This window comes from Garra rufa, chromosome 5 (assembly GCF_049309525.1).
Source record: "Garra rufa chromosome 5, GarRuf1.0, whole genome shotgun sequence".
In the NCBI taxonomy this organism is placed as follows: Eukaryota; Metazoa; Chordata; class Actinopteri; order Cypriniformes; family Cyprinidae; genus Garra; species Garra rufa.
The window spans coordinates 22,173,828-22,196,448 of record NC_133365.1 but is presented as its reverse complement, the minus strand read 5'-3'; the positions used below and the strand labels follow the sequence as shown (position 1 = coordinate 22,196,448).

At 35.4% G+C, this 22,621-nt stretch overlaps 2 protein-coding genes across 2 annotated transcripts in view; one reads left to right on the top strand and one right to left on the bottom strand.

The window, feature by feature from the left end:
* LOC141334484 (rab GTPase-binding effector protein 1-like) overlaps window positions 1-3,067 on the top strand; it is a 37,579-nt gene extending 34,512 nt beyond the window's left edge. Inside the window, exon 18 of the mRNA XM_073839576.1 lies at window positions 82-3,067. Within this exon, the coding sequence (XP_073695677.1) occupies window positions 82-183 (102 nt within the window). The 3' untranslated portion in view covers window positions 184-3,067. The remainder of the gene's footprint in view (window positions 1-81) is intronic.
* Window positions 3,068-3,534: 467 nt separating this feature from the next.
* Window positions 3,535-17,471, bottom strand: LOC141335202 (nucleoporin 88). The gene is made up of 17 exons (XM_073840582.1): window positions 17,233-17,471; window positions 16,976-17,145; window positions 16,765-16,890; window positions 14,884-14,970; window positions 14,504-14,677; window positions 12,908-13,094; window positions 12,659-12,815; window positions 11,122-11,220; window positions 10,647-10,737; window positions 10,344-10,448; window positions 8,542-8,694; window positions 8,111-8,236; window positions 6,630-6,695; window positions 6,317-6,397; window positions 6,024-6,150; window positions 5,748-5,866; window positions 3,535-3,821 (listed from the first exon to the last, which is right to left on the bottom strand). The coding sequence occupies exons 1-17, from the start codon at window positions 17,467-17,469 to the stop codon at window positions 3,758-3,760; spliced, it is 2,169 nt and encodes a 722-aa protein (XP_073696683.1). The 5' UTR covers window positions 17,470-17,471; the 3' UTR covers window positions 3,535-3,757.
* Window positions 17,472-22,621: the final 5,150 nt, after the last annotated feature.

The following is a 22,621-nucleotide window of genomic DNA, read 5'->3' as shown; positions in this document are numbered from 1 at the left end:
GAATTTGCCAGGGGTATGAATAATTTCAGGCTTGACTGTATGTCGTGTATAAAAACTACAATGTTCTTGTTCTTCCTTCAGGTGCAGTTAGAGCGTATCCGGCAAGCGGACTCATTAGAGCGGATCCGTGCCATCCTCAACGACACCAACCTTACAGACATCAGCCAGCTTCCTGAGACATGATGTCACTTCCTCCTTACAACTCCCTCGTCCACAAACACACACACTTCACCTGTACCCCAGATCTTCGGCCCGACTCCATCAAGATAAATCGAATCGAGCGAGGAAGACTTGATCCTGCAGGTCTTGGTGAACACTACTGATTCCTACTACTGCTATCCAGCTTGTACATGCGTTCGCAAGAGCACGAAAAGACTCCCGCCTCTATCTGAATGAAGGGTTTGTCTGTTATAATGCAGTTGTCCACCGCGGATCCCGTGAGGAGCTGCTGATCTTTCAAACGAACGCTGCTTTTGTTCCTCATTCAGTTTAGGAAATGAGATAATGGGTCGAATAACGTGAGTGTCCCATTCCCAGACCCTACCAAAGTTCCCATCTCTACCGCCTTTCTTCTCTTCCTTCCTCAGCTTTCTATCTGCTAAGCTAGCAGCGGTGACCTATGAAAGAAACGGACACTTCTGAAGTGTTTTGTACATACTTGTATACAGATTATTTGTGTATATTGCATTAGTTAAGTTAATACACAAGACTGTGATTCCCATCTCGACCCACCTCCTACACTTTCATAAGTGACTGTGTTTTCTTCTCATCCGCCAATCATTTCACTGGGATGTAATTACTAGCTGCCTCGTATCACTTTTCCTCAGATTTTCCACAGTCCGTGTGTTCCCCTAATTACCTGGCAGTTGATGACCTTTGCTTGAAGTTACTGCTACATTCGTTAGAACTGACTGGTTTTTGCATATTTTTCTGTGTGCAAGTGTGTTTTTTTTTTTCTTTCAGAAGGATATTGCAAACACATCTGATGATTTTTATTGTTAACATCTGGTTTGATTTTGATATTCGCTTGATTTGTGTCAAGTATACGGCCACAGCACTTAAACTGACCGTTTTAGAAAGTGTTTCACCCATCATTCTGCCGTTGTATATTAATGAAAGCACACCATGTTTATGATTTAGTCATTGGGATGTCCTGTGGACTAATAGGCATCTTGTGTACCATGCTAAAGGGTACAATAATCTATGTCTGTTTTATGTGTGGCGTAAACAGAATAGCAATGGGATTCGCAGAACCAAAGTTGATCATGTTGACCTTGAATTCTCAAAGCAGTATATTTCGATGGTTTAAATCATTTTGAGAAGATGAAAACATGGAAAGGGCTAATGGTTTATATATATAAATCATTTTCTGGCTCATGTTTACTTTAAAATAACGGACGCCGGGCGATGTAACTCAACTACAGGAAACAAGTGCGTGTGATTTATATTCAGTTGTCTAAATGCAAATGTTTAGTTGATTTTTTTGCAAGACCATGACCAAAAGTGGCATGTGATTTTTGGCATGGTCTTTTTATAAATGAAAAATAAGAAATACAGTTGAGGTCAAAAGTTTACATACACTTTTTCAGAATGTGCAAAATGTTAATTATTTTAGCAAAATAAGAGGGATCATCCAAAATGCAGGTGATTTTTGATTTAGTTCTGACTTGAATAAAATCATTTTATAACATTAAAAGATGTTTACATATAGTCTACAAGAGAAAATAATAGTTGAATTTATAAAAATGACCCCGTTCAAAATGATTTTTAATACTGTTACATGGATGATCCGTTTTTTTTTTTTTTTTTTTTTTGTGATAGTTGTTGAGTTCCTTGTTAGTCCTGAACAGTTAAACTGCCTGCTGTTCTTCAGAAAAATCCTTCAAGTCCCACAATTCTTTAGTTTTTAGCATTTTTGTGTATTTGAACCCTTTCCAACAATGACTATATGATTTTGAGATCCTTGAGGACAGCTTAAAAAGCTTACTGATGCTCCAGAAGGAAACAATGTATTAAGAGCTGAGGGGTTGTATTTGAAGATCAGGGTAAATTTAAAAATTAAAATATGATATTTAGACAAAATAAGAAAAATGTACACTTCTTCAATTTGTTCAAAAGTCCTCTTATTATATCTTATTCATGTCAGTACTAAATAAAAAAAATAGTATGAATTTGTATGATCCCTCTTATTTTGGTAAAATAATTAGCCATTTGCAGATTCTGCAAGGTGTATGTAAACTTTTGACTCATCTGTGTATTTAAGTTTGGGCTTGAGAATGAAAATTGGCTGAAAATTAAAAAAAGAGTATAGTTAAAGCCCTGCATGTTGAACTACGTCTGCTAATTTTGTAATTGAACGAGAGACTGTTGTCTCTAAGAAGTTTTAATTCAGACAAAATATTCCACATATTAAAATATGCAGGTTTTAAATTGATAAATACGATGAAATGTTTCCTGAGCAAAACCAACCACTATCAACTACATTTGATGAGTACACACAGCTTTAACAATGCTACTATAGTATGACCAGTGCTGCTGTTGTCATCTGATGTTGATGAAGAAGCTCTCCTGTGTGAATATGTGCATTATATTAAGACCATGTGTGTTGTGGTGTTGATTTTATGTTTAAGTTGCACTTCATAACGCTCACACATCCCGTGCCGTCTTCACATTGCGAACACACGTTAACATCATGTAATTGCTACTTCAGCGGCTTCATGTTTCACTTCAGTGTAGTTTTGACGTCAGAATATTTTAGGAACTACATTTTTCATTAGCAGACACTGTTTGAACTCTAATAACTGATGTGGGGCAAGGAGACTTACCGTTTCTAATGGAAATTATGTTTTAAAAAGACTTTTCTCCTGTCGGTATAATTTATAATTCATGACAGTCATTTCTACTGGGTTTGTGAAGAGTGATAGTTCAGATACTTTCACAATAACAACGGTTGTATTTCTGTTCTTTGCATGCTGTGTTGCAAATGCAGAAACCCTTGCAGATTTATATACTGTACTGTGTACATATCCCTGTATATATCTATATAATAAAACAAACTGAAACTTAAGTTTGATGTGGGTTTGTAGTCAGTAGCTGTTCAATTTTTTACCCCGTTTCCAAAAATCACATAAATCTGACTTCAATTCAACTGACAGTGTTAAAATTAATACGATTAAAAATTGACACCAAAATAAAAAAACGACAAAATAACAATTATGACAAAGTTGAAACTTCGACTGGGAGCAGTCAGGGGGAACTTTGGTAGTAAACAGATACGGTTAAGAGTAAACGTACAAGCTCCTTGTACTTGACATGATCTTTTCCCTCGTCACATTCCGCCTTGTGATTAGAAGGGGGAAGGAAAAGAGGGAGAAGTCTTCATATCCAGCATGACCTCTTCAGATAAGCCATTGTCTCGGTTCGGGAAATAACGCCAATGCCCAACACTACTGTCTCACCACTGATAAACTCGCACAGCAACACGCACAGGAAAGACTCACTTAAATGTACAAAACTCTTTATTGTCAAGGAGACGTGTACATGTAAATACCACTTATTTAAAAAAAGACTAATTAGTTTATACAAAACCCCCAGCTATTTCTTTCTTAAAGACCTTCTGAATATGAGAGAGGTTTGGTACTGTCCTTTGGAGATCGATGTAGTCTATGGAAATGCAATTTGGCTCTTTTGTTGTTTCTCTGAATGTTATAAAAATGATTATCTATTTGGCCTTGGGAGGACTGTTGAATGCTGATGGTCAGAAACTGAAATGGTTCTTGATGTCCTTGATCTGCTTCATCATGCCAGCGATGTGCTCTCCCCTGCAGGACAGAAGTAAATAGTTCAGGATCACTAACACAAGTGTCAAATACATATATAATGTGTAAATAATGCAAAACATTGAAACATTTTACTTTGAATTGATTACTTATTTGACTATGCAATTAAAAATATACACACTTTACATGCAAGTCTGTTTTATGTAAAGCATTGCAGTATCAGGGTTACATTTCTTGCACTCTTGCGTAACGGTAACAGGAATGAGTCTACTGTGTAACAGTAACAGGGATTTGTTAGTTTTTCCAGAACAGTGACAGAAATGAGTCTACAGTGTAACAGTAAAAGGATTGATTGTACTGTGTAACAGTAACAGTGTTTTGTTTGTGTGTGTGTGTGTGTGTGTGTGTGTGTGTGTGTGTGTGTGTGTGTGTGACAGTAACAGGAATGAGTCTACTGTGTAGCAGTATCATGTTTTTTTTTTTTGCAGAATAATAACAGATGAGTGATGAGATGAGTAACAGGGATTTGTTATTTTTTCCATAACAGTAACAAGAATGAGTCTGCTGTGTAACAGTAATAGGTTTTTTTTTTTTTTGCGTAACAGTAACAGGAATAAGTCTTTGGTAACACTTTACAAGATGATGTCATTTGTAAACATCAATGTATTACCTAACTTGAATGAACAATGAACAATACATTTATTACACTATTTATTGTTAACTAATGTTAACAAACACAACTTGTGATTAGAATAATAAATTAGTAAATGCTGAAATTAACATTAACTAAAATTAATAAAGTACTGTTCAATATTACTTCATGTTAACTAATGTAGTTAACTAATGTTAACGAATGAACATTATTGTAAAGAGTCTTCTGTGTAACTTGTTTTTTTGTGTCAACTAACAGGAATGAGTCCTTTGTGTAACAGTAACAGAGATGACCTTTGCTGTGTAACAGTACAGTAACAGATTAATTAGACAATTCTGTTTTTGCAGTCTTGTAGAACACTGTCATGGTTCTAAAAATACAATGTGTCATTTCTATTTTTCTTTTTGTGGGTGTAATATGACCTTATCACAATACAGAATAAGAGATGGTAATGGAATGATGACAGTAAATCTCTGCAAAGCATAGTCTAATGCTGCGTTCACACCGCCCCAAATGTCATGCGTCAGTTGCGGCAAGATTACATGTAAAGTCAATGGTTGAGTCCGTCAGAGGTCCGTCAGAGGCTCTGCGTTGCGTTGTGTCCGTTGGATCCGTCAACTTTTCAAGCGTTACCTGCGTTTCAAGCGTCAACGCAGCAAACGCAAGCAACGCAGAAGTTCAGCTAGCTGAACTTTTGACGGACTTGACGCACTTGACGCAGTGCGTCAACCAATCAGAGCGTCTCACTGTAGCGACGTCACCACACGTATTTTGAATGAAGCGGGAGCAGAAAAAACAACAACATACAATAATCTGCGATTGCAGACGGCTACAAGCTTATTCTAGCCGTCTGCAATCGCAGAGAATTGTATGATCCGTCCTCGTTGTTGTATAAAGACAGGAATGTAAAGGAACTTGCTTGGATGAAGATCGCTGAAGAGATCGGGATGTCAATTTTTTTCTCAACGTAATTATTTCCCATTTCGTTAGCTAGCGAAACATGGTCATGAGAGGATTCCAAAATGTCCAGTCCCAATAGTTTGCCATGGTTTATTCAGGGGAAGTGTGCAAAAAACTAGATGCGTTGGGAGCGTTGCCTGATGTGTGCGGTGTGAACGGACCAAAAAGCAAGCGTTGCCAGCTTCAACGTACATGCGTCAAACTAGATGCGTTAGGTGCGTTGCCTGACGCAGACAAAGTGTGCGGTGTGAACGCACCATAATACATACTTAGCACTTTACAGTATGAATGGTGCATACTAGCAGTGGCATTTGGTGTACGTGTGAAGTGAAAGCAGGTGGTAACTCTGTACATACTGTTCTTTCAGCACTCCCTGGACACACTTCCTCTGGTGGGCGTTGAGTGCGAGACTTGAGCGAGCCGGAGATGCTCCTGTATTCATCTGCTTCTTCTGATATTCCTTCTTCATGTTCACCTAATAACACATTAAAGCACACAGTGACACTAGGGAAATGACATACATCCGCTCTGCTCATGGCAACAGAGGAACGCTGCCAAAACAAACTAGCTTTTAACTAGGATACATGGTGAAGCAGCATAAAGTATCAGACTAAAAACTGCATTACACAGACCTGTTTAATGCCATTGTCAAGGTGACGGAGCTGATCATTGATGGTTTGCAATTCCTTCCTCATGTCCTTCTCACTGTCTGACAGCACAGGAAGTTGACTCCGCAGACTTCCCAAAATCTGCTTTACTCTACACACACACACACACACACACACACACACACACAAGTAGTTGCAGTTTAGTTACACTAAAATATTTTTTTGGACTAAAGAGGAAGTTTTGAGTTCAACAAGTTCAGAAAAACATGCCCATTTCAACATTTTTTCTATTTAACGAAATTCAAAGAAAGGTGAACCTGTTCATGATGGCTTCTTGACGATACTTGGCATCTTCATATTTATCAGCCAGCCTCTCCGCACCCTCCGTCAGGCTTTTTCTACAACACAACATCAAATTTACCATATTAAGCACAGCTGCCTACCACAGTAAACCACAGCATTAATAACTCTTCTGTGCTGAGCCCACTCATTTATTTCCACTCTCTACCAAACTCAATAACAACATGAGGTTTAGCTCTATTTGTAGTACATTTAGTTCTTCTTAGCGACTGAGCTAAATGTGTTTTTGTGTGGTTGTGATTAGTTTTTTTCAGGCAGTGCTGTAGTCACCTCTCCTCTCTACAAAGAGCAAGATCCTCCAACTGTTTGTTCTTCTGGCCGGTCAGGAGCTTTACTCTGAAAAGGGAACAATCATAACATCAAAAATAAAGCTGCAAGCAGTGATTACCAAAATTCAAGAGCTTTAAGGCTTTTATGCACATATGAAAAAAGACATGATATAGCAAGCCGTTTTTTGCAAATACATGTAATTTATTATCGAAATATGTTTTGTAACGTTTATGACCGTTATTGCTCCAGCTGTGGTCTGATCTCTTTAAAACGTTGCATGCTTGTTTAGAATCGCCTGTTGCAAGTGCTTACCAGGTTTCGTGAAGTTTTGAGTTTTTCTTTAGGTTTTATAGGATTTTGGGTAAATTCGGAGAGGCCCCTTTTCTAAATGTCCACATTATAGCTTCCCAAAGGGTAAATTTCAACATTTTTTCATAATTATTGACCTAGAGTGTCTAGAGAATTGTACTGCAGTGTTGTTGTTTTTTCAAAAACCTAGGACTAGTTTGCAAAAGTAGGTTTTTTAGATCTCAATCACTTAAACTGATTGACAGCAGTGGTTCTAGAGGCAAGGTTGTCCAGAATGAGAAGTTCTTACATGATACCAATATCGTGTGTATGTGTGAAAAACCGTGCAATGCACAATCGTTTACACCCTAGAAAAATGCGATATCACATTTCTCACAGACCTTTGGGGCCGTGAGTCAAACAGGCCCACCGAGTTTCATTCCGATCGGTCTCCGTTAACCATGTCTAACAGGTGCTCAAACTTCATCGGCCAATGGTGGCCATGTTTTTTTGAGATACGTAAAAAAATCCTTATAGACACGTGAGGCACTTTGAACTTAGACCGTGCACAACTATTTTCACATTGATAGGACAAATGGTTGCGTAGGTATAACTATTTTTATGTTTCTTCCCTCTTACAGCGCCACCAAATGGACAGGCTCCGCGATTTTTGTCCTGTGACCTCGGGTTGAGTTCTTACAAAAGAGTCCTGAGTTTGGCGAACATATCTCATCCCATTCAGGAGTTATAGGCATTTTACTAAAAGTGGCCTTGCCCTTTTTGATGTCCCTTTGCGATGGTGAATCAAATGTTCAACGCTCTCCAGAGAATCTTTCTGCACTGGTTTGGTTGCAATTGGGCGAAAAACCTAGGTCTAGTTCCCAAAATTTCTGATTCCAACCACGTAAGACACTTAAGTCTGCGTCTAATGGTTTAGGAGTTATAAGCGATTTCACACCTTTGATCGCTGTAATGCCACCGTCAGGCCGATTGGGGCAAGCCTTGGTCACATTGTTGGCGATGTAAATACTACCATTCCTCCAAGTTGCAAGTCTCTATGACTTACGGTTTGGTAAGCACTGATCAGTTTTATGTGGAGAGATCATGAGCTATGCACTTGAACCCCTAATTATAATAACAGCTGTATTTTCATGGACTGCAACAATTTAACACTACTAAAGAAAGTTTAAAACCTTCTCTGCATTTCTTCATGTGCCAGGCCTAGTTTAAGGATGTACTCCTCTCTGAACACCTGTGTGGCTCTGCTTAACAGCTGTAGACATTCTGGAGGAGGAGGAGATGAGTCTTTATCACCAGCCCTAAAACACACACACACACAAGACACCACCCACAGACATAAGAACGTGGCAACCTCAATGACAGCTTTAATCAAGTGCAGAAAACATCCATTCAGAAAGCTAAACTTTATAATAACCAGTGTAATATAATTTTTATAACGTTAAGGTGCTTAAGATGCATTATGGAAAACAGTAGACGCTTTGTTGCTGATTCAAGATGGCCTACCAGCCCTAATGAATTACAGTTTGTTGGTTTTAGCAGTTTTTTTTGTTTTTGTTTTTTTCAAATGAAGCTTAATATAAGAATATAAGAAGTCACATTTTACCTCAGCATTAATGGATTGGTTGAGCTGCGTGCCAGGATGTTCCGAATATGCTGTTCAAAAGAATCTTCAGCCAATCCACGCAGAGGAGAGCTTCCTGATCCCGCCCCCGGATGAGAGCAGAGCAACGGAGGGGACGGTGGACGAATAGAGCTCCTAAATGGATATTTTAAAAGAAAATGTTATTGATAACATCATAAAAACCTGATAGCAATTCATTTAATTTCAATAATATAACAGGAATTCCCAAACTTTTTTGCCAGCTAAATCACTTAAATATATAAACTAGAGCTGTCACTAATGAATATTTTGTTAAATGAGTAGTTGGTAGATTATTCTGCCGATTAATCGAGTAATCAGATTTTTTCATGGCAATAAAAATAGAGCTAAGACTTTAAAATTACTTGAAATATACAGATTAAATATGCCACTTCCGGCATTTTGTCGGTTAATAAAGGATTTTTTCAAATGGAGTACTCTAATTTAATTGAGAAATCATGACAGCCCCAATATAACAACTATTAAATGTTTACTTCAAGTAACCCCTGATATTTTAAGTTAATATTTCAATCAAACACTTGTTCTCTGATGTTGTAATTATTAGTAAGATGTTTTAACTCTAATTATAACAACTGTACTTGACTTAAAGGAACACTCCACTTTTTTTGGAAATAGGCTCATTCTCCAACTCCCCCCGAGTTAATAAGTTGATTTTTACCATTTTGAAATCCATTCAGCCGTTCTCCTGTTCTGGCGATATCACTTTTAGCATAGATCATTGAATCCTATTAGACCAATAGCATCGCGTTCAAAAATGACCAATGAGTTTCCATATCTGTTGTATTTAAAACTTGACTCTTCTGTAATATATATCGTGTACTAAGACCGGTGGAAATGCAAAGCTGCGAGTTTCTAGGCTGATAAGATTAGGAACTACACTTCCATTCCGGCATAATAGTCAAGGAAGTTTGCTGCCGTAATATGGCCGAAGCAGGCGGAGTATTATCAGAAATGAGTTCCCAGCTAGTTTAGCATTTGCACATGTGCTGCGTGGTATTACTGCTCCTGCTTCGGCCTTATTACGGCAGCAAACTTCCTTGACTATTACGCCGGAATGGGAGTGTAGTTCCTAATCTTATCAGCCTAGAAAATTGAAGCTTTGTATTTCCACCGGTCTTAGTACACGATATAACTGCAGAAGAGTCAAGTTTTAAATAGGACAAATATCGAAACTCGTTGGTCATTTTTGAACGCAATGCTATTGGTCTCATAGGATTCAATGATCTATGCTAAGCTATGCTAAAAGTGATATCGCCAGAACAGGAGAACGGCTGCATGGATTTCAAAATGGTAAAACTCAACTTATTAACTCGGGGGGAGATGGAGAATGAGCCTTTTCCAAAAAAAGTGGAGTGTTCCTTTAAGTCGAAAAGTAGTCATTCATTTTAATTAATTAATTGGCGACACTGACTCGTCATCTCTGCAGTAGTGGATGCGCCTGAATGCATGTTTAATATGGATTACATATTCTGAGAATGTTTTTTCATTTGAATTGGTTTATTTGCTCTCTATAGATAGATTTGTCATGTCTGTAATTGTTTTTTTATGCTATCAAGTTTACAGAGACCAAGACGGCAGAAAGTACATCCTGTTCACATTTATTATTTTACAAAAGCACAAATAACATATTAAACTATACAAGCTTTCCATCAACTCACAAACCCCCTGCAGTTCTCTCACAAACCCCCGTTTAGGAAACCCTGACCTAACAAAAAGGAAAAAGCCAGAGTGTGCTTGTCACATACAGCAGAGGGAGCAGGAGACACTCGTAGGCACTCGTGATGCAGATCATGGTGGCTCCCAGGGACAGGTCTGACACTATCCAAAACCCACGAACAGGAGCCGGCAAACTGAGAGAGAGAGATAAGACGAGAGGAGAATTTAAATAAGCACCGGTAATCTGCAGCGTTTACTCATGGTCCCTTAAGGTTTGCTTAAACATCTGCAAATTGGGCTTTTTGTTTCATAAGAGATCTGGATTTTAGCTTTAACTGTCGGTTCTGGTGCCATGGCACTGAAATGTTAATTGCCTGTGAGCGTTCTTCTACCTGTTAGCAAGAGGTCTGGTGCACAGGATATGCTCCACTATGCAGCGCTGCTCTGCCGCCAGCTCCTGCAGACTGTCTTTATCCTCCTCATCTGCACATAAAACACAATACCAAAACTCAGAGTTCTTCAAACACCATAATGGTAAAAATTTAAAAGGTTAGTTCACCCAAAAATGAAAATTCTGTCATTAATTACTCACCCTCATGTCATTCCAAACAGAAGAACTTGTTGATTAACAATTTTCTTGGCACATAAAAAGTATTTTCATGGCTTCATAACACTACGGTTGAACCACTGATGTCACATGGACTATTTTAACAATGTCCTTACTACCTTTGTAAGCCTTAAACATGTCAGTTATGTTGCTGTCTGTGCAGTGTCAGAAAGACTCTCTCAAAAATATTTAATTTGGTCTTATTTTCATTTTTGTGTGAACTGTCCCTTTAAAATGTCACAAATAAAGAATGTACTCACCAGACTCCAGAAACTTGTGTAATTTTTTGAACCAGGTGAGTCCTACACTGTGTACACCAGCCTCATGGGTGCAGTGGTACCTGTGCTGACACAGAGGGTCTGAAACAGAGGGTTTTTGACAGAAATTAATACTTTTATTAAGCAAGGATGCATTAAATTAATCAAAAAGAACAGACTGTATGTGCATAATGTTTACTTGAGCAGCAAATCAGCACATTAGGATGATTTCTGAAGAATCATGTGACACTGAAGACTGGAGTAATGTGGCTGAAAATTCAGCTTTGTATCACAAGAATAAATAACATTTTAAGGTCTATAATAAAACAGAAAACAGTAATAATTGTTAAAATTATTAAACTGTAATAATTTTACACCATAGATCAAAAGTTTGAAATCAGTAACACTTTTTTGGGAGGGAAAAGTGCTTTTTTTCAAAGGTAAGATCTGAGTGATCAAAAATGTTAAACCCCCTATTTTTAAAAAAAATTATTTAATATTTTAAATATATATTTTACACACCAGTGTAATCTACTCAAAACTTGTTACATAATCCTAAAGAAAATGTATATTCTAATATGCTGATCCGATTTGAGAAACCTTTCTTAAAATAAAGAAACATTTAATGAAGCGTCATGACGTGAAACAGTCATCTGTAACTTTACAAATGTGACCCTGGACCACAAAACCAGTCATAAGGGTACATTTTTTGAAACTGAGATTTATACAACACCTGAAAGATAAATAAATACGTTTTCCATTGTTGTATGGTTATTGTATAACAACAATATCTTGAATATCTGGAATCTGAGTGTGCAAAAAATCTAAATACTGAGAAAACCATTAAAGTTGACCAAATGAAGTTCTTAGCAATGCATATTACTAATCAAAAATTAAGTTTTGATATATTTATGGTAGGAAATTTACAAAATATCTTAATGGAACATAATCTTTACAAAAGAAAAATCGATAATTTTGACTCATACAATGTATTTTTGGCTATTGCTACAAATATACCCGTGCAACTCATGACTGGTTTTGTGGTCCAGGGTCACAAATGCCTTTACTGTAACTGATTGAGTTATTGCATTTCTGATAAATAATAGTACAAACTTATTTCTAAAATACTTATTATTGATTGTAAATTTTTGAATTTTGAATCGAAGTATGCCAAAGGTACTTAAAATTGTATACTGTTTTCAGTGGATTTTTAAATGCTGGCCCACTACTACCCATGACATCTTGCAGAACAGGAGTTCTTCCAAATATTTTTAAGCGCTGACAGGAAACGTGAGGCGAAAGCTCCCACAAAAGCTTACAGCCAAGCAGAATTCAGCTAGACACTAATGAGTACTTGCAAACCCAGACAGTATGCAAAGAAGTTTGTGGTGTCAAAATGTAATTTTCTGACATACTATTACATACTCAAAAGCAATTTGATTCTCATCCCCAGCAAAGTACATATCATTACGGTGTAACATAAGAATTAAAATTAGGATGTAGCCTCTGTGTGTGGTGAGTGTCTGCGTGACCTCCTGACCTCGGTGTAATCTGATTGGACAGGTGAAATCTGACTCTGCAATCTCCTCCTCCTCCTCCCCAGCAGCCAGTTTAAGCGTCAGTTCCAGCTCCACACACTCAAACACATAAAGCGAAGGCACTGCCGTCTCTGAGCCTCTGGACCATCTCTCTACAGCCTAAAGGCAGGGAAACACAGGGGCTTAGCATCTCTCACACTTGACAAGCTGGTGATTTGTAAAACGGACTGATTGAATTCTGTCTGTCTTACTCCGCCATCCTCCTCTTCCTCCGCCTCCAACACCACACAGTGGTACAGCATTCCTGATTCAGTGGCAATAACTAGGATGTTTGGCACACAAGGCAGGCAGAGCACAGCACACGCATCATAGCCGTAATTATCTTCTGCTGCAGGGTACATGGGTAATGGACCCATCGGCTTCCATAAATTACCGACACTAAAAGGCAGATTGAAGAGAAATTAAGCAGCTGTGGCAGTTTCACATTAGGAAATAAATCATTGTCACAAGGAACATGAAAAGATGAGAAAAAAATGTCTGTATTCACAACAAATGTGCTGAAGTTTTTCAAAAATAAAATAAAAAAATAAAGGCATCTGTGTTAACAGCAGGACAACTATTCATTATACATTATGAATATAATATATTACTCATTTTACGCTGCATCTGTAATGACTTTAATTCCTATTAGTCTTAAAGTCAGTATAACAAATACTATAATAATGTATATATTCAACCTATATATATATATATATATATATATATATATATATATAAAAACATATTCAATCATTCATTTTGAATGTATACATCACAGGATTATTTTTACACAACTGCAATGCAAAATTAAGGGAAGTTTCTGTAATAGCCATTAAAATAGTCAAAATGCAAAAAAATATATATATATATTTTTTTTTATACTTTTCGTATGTTACATACTTCGAATTTGCTTCATATTTTATCTATATGCTATTTTTTTTCTTTTTTAGGTTTTCAATTAAGTGTCAGTAATTTTCTTTGTGCTTGCCATTATTGCAATTCTCTTTATGCTTGCCATTTTTATTTATTTATTTCATTTATTCCTATTTCGCTTGAATAAATATTTATATCATTTCATTTTTAGTAATTTTAAATAAATTATTTTATTTCAGTCATTGCCAAAGGAAATTTTCTAATTTCCATTAAAGGTTGTATCAGCGATTTCTAGCCTAAAACAAAGTGTCAATTTCAGCTGACCTTTCTTCACGATCTGCTCGCTGCCTGCCCCATAAATTGTCTGTGAAAAAAACGCGTCTCTCTGGTCAGCCTAGGGTCCGAGATATGCCAAAAATCAATCGGCGCTATCAACTATTCCACAGATAAACAAACAGTGTTCCAACCAATCAGCGTCAGGGGTTTGGTGTTGTGGACTTTCCTACTGGTGCAGGGATGTGAGGGAGGCGGAGCGAAAGTCCACAACACCAAACCCCTGACGCTGATTGGTTGGAACACTGTTTGTTTATCTGTGGAAAGGTTGGTAGCGCTGATTGTTTTTTTGGCATATCTTGGACCCTAGGCTGACCAGAGAGACGCGGTTTTTTCACAGACAATTTATGGGGCAGGCAGCGAGCGGATCGTGATGAAAGGTCAGCTGAATTTGACACTTTATGTTTCAGGCTAGAAATCGCTGATACAACCTTTAAGTTTACATTTTCAATTAATATATGTAATTTTATTTCAGGATTATTTTAGTTAATGAAAATGGGGAAAAAAGTTTATAGTTTTACTTGGGGGGGGAAAAAAAAAAGAAAAAAAACACATCATGTCATCACCACATCATGACACAGTCATAGGCATGTTTATGTTACCTGTGTGTGAGAGAAATATAGCTCAGAAACGTCTCTCCATTCCCATACAGTATGTACAGTGAATAGACCAGCAGCTCTCCCTTCATACGCAGTCTGCTCAGATGAGGAGAATCCGACAGTGGTCCAAAGTCAAACGCCACAGCCGTCTCCCCCAAAGATGCTGCATAGGAACGTCTATAGAAGAGAGTGACTCCTTTAACCCAATATCACAGCCACACAGTTATTGTCCATTATATATCAGTTAGTTTATATTTTTACATTTCATTTATATATCCAAGCAGAATACAGATTATTGATAGAATAGCTTTTATCAATAGCACCTAATAAAATGAATAATATAGCAGCTAAATTGTGGTTTGGACGGAAACAGTCACACTTACCCTCTTGTATGGACAATGCTTTCCTCGTCCACCTGAGACACAGATAAAACTTTGGCAGGGGACTGTGGCTCCTTAAGGTTATAAAATCTGGAGAAAAAAAAATTGTTTTATACAACCAAATACAATCATAACAGTAATTTAACTGTACAGAGAGGCATTTTTAAAGGGCTAATTCACTCAAAAATGAAAATTCTGTCATCATTTACTCACACTTATGTTATTACTTAAACACAGACTTTGGTTAAACTTAAAAAACAAATCAAGATATTTTTAATGAAACCTGAGAGGCTTCTATCCCTCCGTGAAAGTCCAGGTAGCCACAACTTAAATTAAAATATCTAAAAAGGTTATAAAAATGTTGCAAAATAGGATTTTCTGCAGGTTTCATTAAGGTAAATTTAAGACTTTTAAGATTAAGTAAAGAAAGTAAGACTTTTAAGTAAAGAAAACACAAGGAAGAAACTGAAGAGAACACAATACATCAGTATGTCCTTTACATGTAACCCTCCAGGGAACTGTCTAGGGTCTAAGTTTGCTTGTCATATGCATTGGCCACATGTACAGTTGAGGTCAAAAGTTTACATACACCTTGCAGAATGTGCAAAATGTTAATTACTTTATGAAAATATAAAGGATTGTACAAAATGCATGTTATTTTTTATTTAGTACTGACCTGAAGAAGATATTTTACAGAAAAGATGTTTCCATATAGTCCACAATGGAAAATAATAGTTGAATTTATAAAAATGACCCCGTTCAAAAGTTTACATACGCTTGAATCCTCATACTGTGTTGTTACCACTTTCCAACAATGACCGTTTGCTTTTGAGATCCATCTTTTCACACTGAGCACAACTGAGGGACTCATATGCAACTATTACAGAAGGTTCAAACGCTCAAAAATGATCCAGCAGGAAAAACAATGCATTAAGAGCCAGGGGTGAAACTTTTTAACAGAATGGAGATGTGTACATTTTTCTTATTTTGCCTAAATTTCTTTTTTTTTTTTTAGTATTGCCCTTCAGAAGCTACAGAGAATATTCACATACTTACATGTCTCCCAGAAGACAAAATAAGTTACATTTACCCAGATTTTCAAATTCTCTTAATGCATCGTTTTTCCTTCTGAAGCATCAGTGAGCATTTGAACCTTCTGTAATAGTTGCATATGAGTCCCTCAGTTGTCCTCAGTATGAAAAGATGGATCTCAAAATCAAACAGTCATTGTTGGAAAGGGTTCAAATACACAAAAATGCTGGAAAAACCAAAAAGGTCCAACGATTTTTCTGAAGAACTGCAGGCAGTTTACCTGTTCAGGACAAACAAGGGACTTGTGAACAACAATCACTAAACAAACAAAAAAACAACAACACAGTATTAAGAAAGTGCCTGTAAACTTTTAAACGGGGTCATTTTGATAAATACATTTAAGTGTTATTTTCTCTTGTAGACTATATGTAAATGTCTTCTATGTGAAATATCTTATTCAGGTCAGTACTAAATAAAAATAACATGCATTTTGTATGATCCCTCTTATTTTGGTAAAATAATTAACATTTTACAGATTCTGCAAGATGTATGTAAACGTTTGACATCAACTGGATATGCATATCATTTTTATGTAAATAAAAGCATAAATTTAGTCTGTTCATCTTGTAAAAACGCTTGATCCATGGACCATGTTTTATGACGCCTTTATAACCTTCTTTGGATCTTTTAAGTTTCAGTAGCCTGGACTTGGAGGAATGGAGGAACAGAAACCTCTCAGGTTTCATTAAAATTATCCTAATTTGTGTTTCAAATATAAACCAAGGTTTATGGATTTGGAAAGACAGGAGGATGAGTAAACAACGCCATAATTTTAACATTTATTTCAGATACCTTATGGTGTTATCCGAGGTCAGTAAAACCAGATGAGGCTCCTCAGTTTCACTGGGATACCAGGCAGCTTGTCGGAGTGTCACAGAGGCAGAACTGGTGAAGAAACGTTCAGCCACTGGAATCGTCCTGTGAAAAGGAAAAACGTAATACTAAAGAACCTGAAAGAGCACAGAGGAACAACGCAGCTCTCCTAAACCTGAAGCATACTCACTTGCAGTTGATCTGAATGCGTCCACCCTCAAACTCTGACCTCTTGCCCCAGCGTTGAGGCAGTTCCAGTATAGTCGCTCCACGCTGACCGATGAGAGCCACATGATATTGCGTAGGGCTTACGAGCACCTGACACACCTCAAACAGCGGCGGGTTGATGCACAGCAGAGTCTGCGAAGAGTTAAAGGACATTGGTAACTATGTACACACAGTCAGTGAAATAGCTATAGCAGACACACACTATTTAAAGTCACTGACCTGGTATTTAGAAGTGTCTGTGTCGCCGTCAGTGTTCAGCTGTCGCAGGTTTGTGGTGTAAAACACACTCTCAACGCTATCCCATATGAACAGGTCACCGTTCAGACAAAACGTAAGGTTCTTGGCTATTCTTTTGCTAGTCCCCTGAGGTTCTAAATAACGCCTTTCATGTAATTTAGTAAAGATATCGTGGTTCTTCAACGCTTCCCTCCAGCGATCTCCCGCGAACGACGCCATGTTTTTTTTCTGTGTTGTCACAGAATAAAGTCGTCAGAGAAATCCACCAATAGAATCACGCTAAACGACTACAACTTTTCTGTTGCCTCGCGGGATTTGTAGTTTATTAAGGCGCGTTGTCATTTTAGACAGCATTACTGGAGCACACTAAAAAACAAGACATATGAATTTATTAGAAAATCTTAAACATATAATAATTTTTTTAAAATAATTTATTTGAATATTTTGCATTATTAATTCAACATTTCTTTTTTTACAATTCAAATATTTCTACTACTCTGGGTTTATTTTGTGATAATGACCATAATGACATAATTTACTGTAATTTGTGTAAAACTACCATCCCAGCCATTTGAAACGGAATATAATAATACTAATTATTAAGATATAATTAATATATAATATAAAAATATTTATTTACAGTGAAAAAATAATCTAATCTTAAACGTATTAAATTTAATTTAATTGCCTAGATAAATGTTCGTTTATTTATGTATTATTTTTCAATTCATTTAATTTTCAACGAAAACGATTTAGTGAACAATTACAAACACTGAAAAAACAGGCTTAATTTTAAGCAAAAATAAGCAAAATATTATTTATTTGCTTTATTACAGTTCATTTAATTTTCAATGAAAACGATTTAATTAACAACGACAAACACTGAAAAAATAGGCTTAATTTTAAGCAAAAATAAGCAAAATATTATTTATTGATTTATTTCAATTCATTCAAATTTCAATGAAAATGATTTAGTTAGAAATTACAAACACTGAGAAACACTAATATTATTAAATTAAAATATTATTTATTTATTTATTTTGAAATTAAAATTAACAATTTGAAATTAACTAATTTTCCAGATGTACTGGAAAGAATTCAGGTTTGGAAAATTTAACTTGCACTTCTTCTTCTTCTTCTTTATTTATTTATTTATGTTAAGTTAATAAAAGAGTTATAATGTAAAAAAAATATAATAAAAGAGTCAATTAAAGAGTCATAATGTATATAAATAAATAATAATAATAATAATATTAAAATTGTATTTCATTATTGTGTACAGCAACATACCCACAAAATTACTGGACAGAAATCGGAATTGTGCAAGTTAAATTTGAAACCTGAAACCTTTCAAAACCAACAAGAACAACATATACACTAATAATAATAATAATCTTAATTTCTAATGTTTTTCAGTGTATATGTTGTTCTTGTTGGTTTTGAAAGGTTTCAGGTTTCAAATTTAACTTGCACAATTCCGATTTCTGTCCAGTAATTTTGTTATCAAAAATAAGTAAATAAAACAGTCAATAAAACAGTCATAATGTAAAATAATAATAGCAATATGCCAATTATATTTCACTATTGTGTACAGCTACATACCCACACTACATAAAGTTCCAGATTAATAGTATATAAATTACTCATTTTATTGCAGTGTCCATGTTGTTGTTGTTTTTTCCTGATAGTAATAGTAATTAATATTACAAATAATAGTAATGTTCTTAATAGTAAATGTAATGGACTATTTTTATTAGCTGAAGCTTCAGGTTCAACTGATTTTTTTTTTCTTTATAAATATTTATTAATATTGAGTTAGCCTAATACATAAGGAAAATTGTTTTTTTTTTTGTGCATAAAACGAAGATAACTCGTCTTCTAGTTATTGTAACGTATCATTTGTATGTAAACTCGTATAATATCTCGGCCGTATGTCTTCCGTTTTCTGTACTATTTTGTATGTTATGTATGGCACGTTGTCAGCGCTGAGTCGTGGCGCCTCCTGGCGGTGGAATGCGGAACTGGCGGAATCTGTAAACGTATGCCATAGTCTCTCCGTGCATTGTCTTCGCAAACAGTCAGTGGTGCGCCTTCATGCCGATGAGAGCTTCTCCAGCACCACTCCCGTGCTCATGTACATTTGGCGCCGAGCGTGAGCAAAATGGAAGTTAAATGGCTGGCAAACGGACTTGTTTAGTGCGCCTCACGGGGACAAGAATGTCCCAGAAAAGGGACGTGAACTCTTACCCAGATGGGTACAGGGTCCTCAATAGCAGTGAACTACGGGAGCTCCTACAAGATGAAGAAAAAATGAATCAGATCGTGCGACTCAGTGAAAAGGTATTTCTTCCATTCACACACACAGTTTACACCATTACCAGGCTGTTTCATTACATGCCTGTCATTTTCTCTCTGATCAACTGTTGTACTTGTCATTTGAACAAACTGTGCGGTACGTTATTCCATTCACCTATAAGACTGATCGTGGGATTTGTGTAGCGTGTTATATGCATTACACGCCATCACATACATCGAGTACCATACAGCCCTGCAGACCAATGCACTGCAGACGCACTACAAAGACTCATACTTGATAAAATTATGTTTTGGAGCCTACAGCCATTATTTCAGAAGGGAACCGTTTTCCAAATATTTACTGTCAACGTTAAAGTTTTTACATTAAAAGTAAATAACGAATGAACTATTTTAGTAATACACTGCTTTACATATAAACATCTAATTCTCATTACAGCTTTGCTAGCGTACAAAAGTGTGGGCAAAAATGCGTAATCTTTTCCCCTTTGATATAAAAATCAGTTTTAATACGCAAGCCTTCGGAATACTTAGATCTGATTGGTCAAACGCATCATTAAGCACTGAAATATTTTCATACATTATATATACTGCTCAACTGCATATTTCACTGCTGTGTGAACAGCAAAATACCTGCACTACATGGTTAATAATATATACATTTCTATTGTTGTATTGCAGTGTTCATGTTGTTGCTACTTCTGTAATTCTCTAATTGGATTGTTTTTTTTTTCCTTAATAGATGCAAATGCACTTTTTTGTTAGCTGGAGCTTTAGGCTAAACTGAAAGCGAAAGATAAATCTCAAATCCTTTCTAAAAACTCTAATATTTCTTTGTATTTCTATGTATAGATGCCCCCCTCCCCCATACAGAGTTGCAATAATGAGCTTCTGACTGTATATTATCTCTTAAGTATCACTCGTTGCATTATTGTAAATGCAGTCAGTGTTCCCATAAATGCGTTTGAAATGCATTTTGTATGGTTGTTTTATTTTCTGGCTCACCAGGTTTAGACCATAAAATTTCTCTCAGATTATCTTGTATTGAAACACATCAAGGTTATATGAGAACTCTTAAGGTGCATCCTTCATTTTCGGCTTAGAAAATGGTTTCTCATTTGGGACTGATCCGGTGTCACTGCAGACTGGGATATATGACATTGGAGACTTAAATTGCTGTAGCGTGATACCAGATCCCTGCATGCCTGCAGGAAGCCGGAGCATGTTATTTGAAATATAAGGATAAATATGTTTGCAGTAGGTCGTAAATACAAGCTCAGTCTTCATAAAGTCTGATATACACGTCATATAGAGTAAACCGTACTCATAAATTGAAGGAATAGTTCTATATGTGACACTAAACTTAACTTTGTTTTATCTATGGACTCCCACTAGGAGATTTCCTGGCTGTTCTTTTTTTACACAGTGAAAGTGAGTGAGAACAGAGGATGTCAAGATCAAAAAAAAAGTGACAGAAATCACCACTGCACCAGTGACAAAGTCTATACAGGAGAAACAGAGCAACATTTAAGCTAGTATTCGTAAATCTCATGCTTGCGCATGTTCAAACTTGCATTACGATTGTTCTTAAGACGACATGTGAGAACCAAGGGAGGCATGACTGACTTCAAATGTACATGACGCATTTAAGATAAAGACTTCCCCTACAGAAAGACATATGGCTTCAGAAAACTTAGAATAATGGCATGACATTTAAGGTTAATGTCATTTTCCAGTGATTTTTGGTCATTTAGGAAACTTGAGAGCCTCTGTCACCATTTACTTTTATTGTATGTAAAAGAGCAGCCAGGACATTTCTTTAAATGTCTCCTTTTGTGTTTAACTGAAAGTATTTACTATTTTGAATCAGTGTTTACTATTTTACTATTATTTATATGATATTGTAGTAGTTAGTATTCATTTAAATTGGCCTTTTTATTTTTTAATATAGTTTATAATATATTTTATATATATTTTTTTTAGTTTTCATTTTAATTTAGTTTATATGTTTTTTCTAGCTTTAATTAATTTTTATTTCAGATTTAGTAGTTTTAGTATTTCAGATTAGTTGCCAAGGCAATATTTAAATTTTTTCATTTTTTTTGTTTTTGTTTTTAAAGTTTATGTTATTTATTTATTTATTTATTCATCCATTCATGTATTGATATATAATATTTTTTTTTCTAGCTTTTATTCTTTTTATATATTAGCTTTAGTAGTTTTCTAATTTTTCAGGTTTTTTTTTCAAGTTTACAATTATTATTATTACATTATTATTATAATTATTTATGTTTTTATTACCAAAAACAATATATATATATATATATATATATATATATATATATATATATATATATATAGAAGAGAGGGAAAAAGGGAGAGACAGAGATATTTTTTTTTAGCTTTAGTTAATTTTATTTCGGCTTTAGTACTTCAGATTAGTTGCCAAATCAATTTTCTTTTTTCCATTTATTTATTTATTTATTTATTATTTTTATTTTTATTTTTAATTACCAGATAGATAGATAGATAGATAGATTTTTTTTTTGTCTAGCTTTTTATTTTTATTTCTATTTCTATTTCAGCTTTAGTACTTCTGATTAGTTGCTAAAGAAATATTTCTAGTTTTTCAGTGTTTCAGTTTTTTTTTTTTTTTAGTTTCAGTTTAGGTTATTTTTTTTTTTTTTTTAATTACCGAATACAATTTTTATCGTTTAGTTTTAGTTAACAATAACAACACTGGACAGAATTTTCTTTTTTTTTCTTTTTTTTTTTTTAAATAGATAGATAGATAGATTTTTTTTCTAGTTTTTTTATTTAAAATTGTATTTCCGCTTTAGTAGTTTTGGTACTTAGTTGCTACAAAAATATTTCTGTTTTATAGTTCTATTTTTTAATTTTAGGTTATTTATTGATTTATTTAAGCATTATTTTAATTACCAAATGCAATTTTCAGCATTTTAGTTTCACAATAACAACACTGGACAGAATTAAATAGATATATTTAGATTTAGATATAAATACATAAATGTATAGATAGACGTGTTTTCTAGCTTTA

What these genes read in the sequence shown, in the direction of transcription:
- LOC141335202 (XM_073840582.1), bottom strand. Translation starts at nt 17,469, where the DNA reads ATGGCGTCGTTCGCGGGAGATCGCTGGAGGGAAGCGTTGAAGAACCAC. An exon ending in TATATTTCTCTCACACACAG is followed by an intron (nt 13,095 to 14,503) that starts GTAACATAAACA and finishes TCTGCCTTTTAG; the next exon opens with TGTCGGTAATTTATGGAAGC. An exon ending in CAAGAAGCCATCATGAACAG is followed by an intron (nt 6,151 to 6,316) that starts GTTCACCTTTCT and finishes GTGTGTGTGTAG; the next exon opens with AGTAAAGCAGATTTTGGGAA.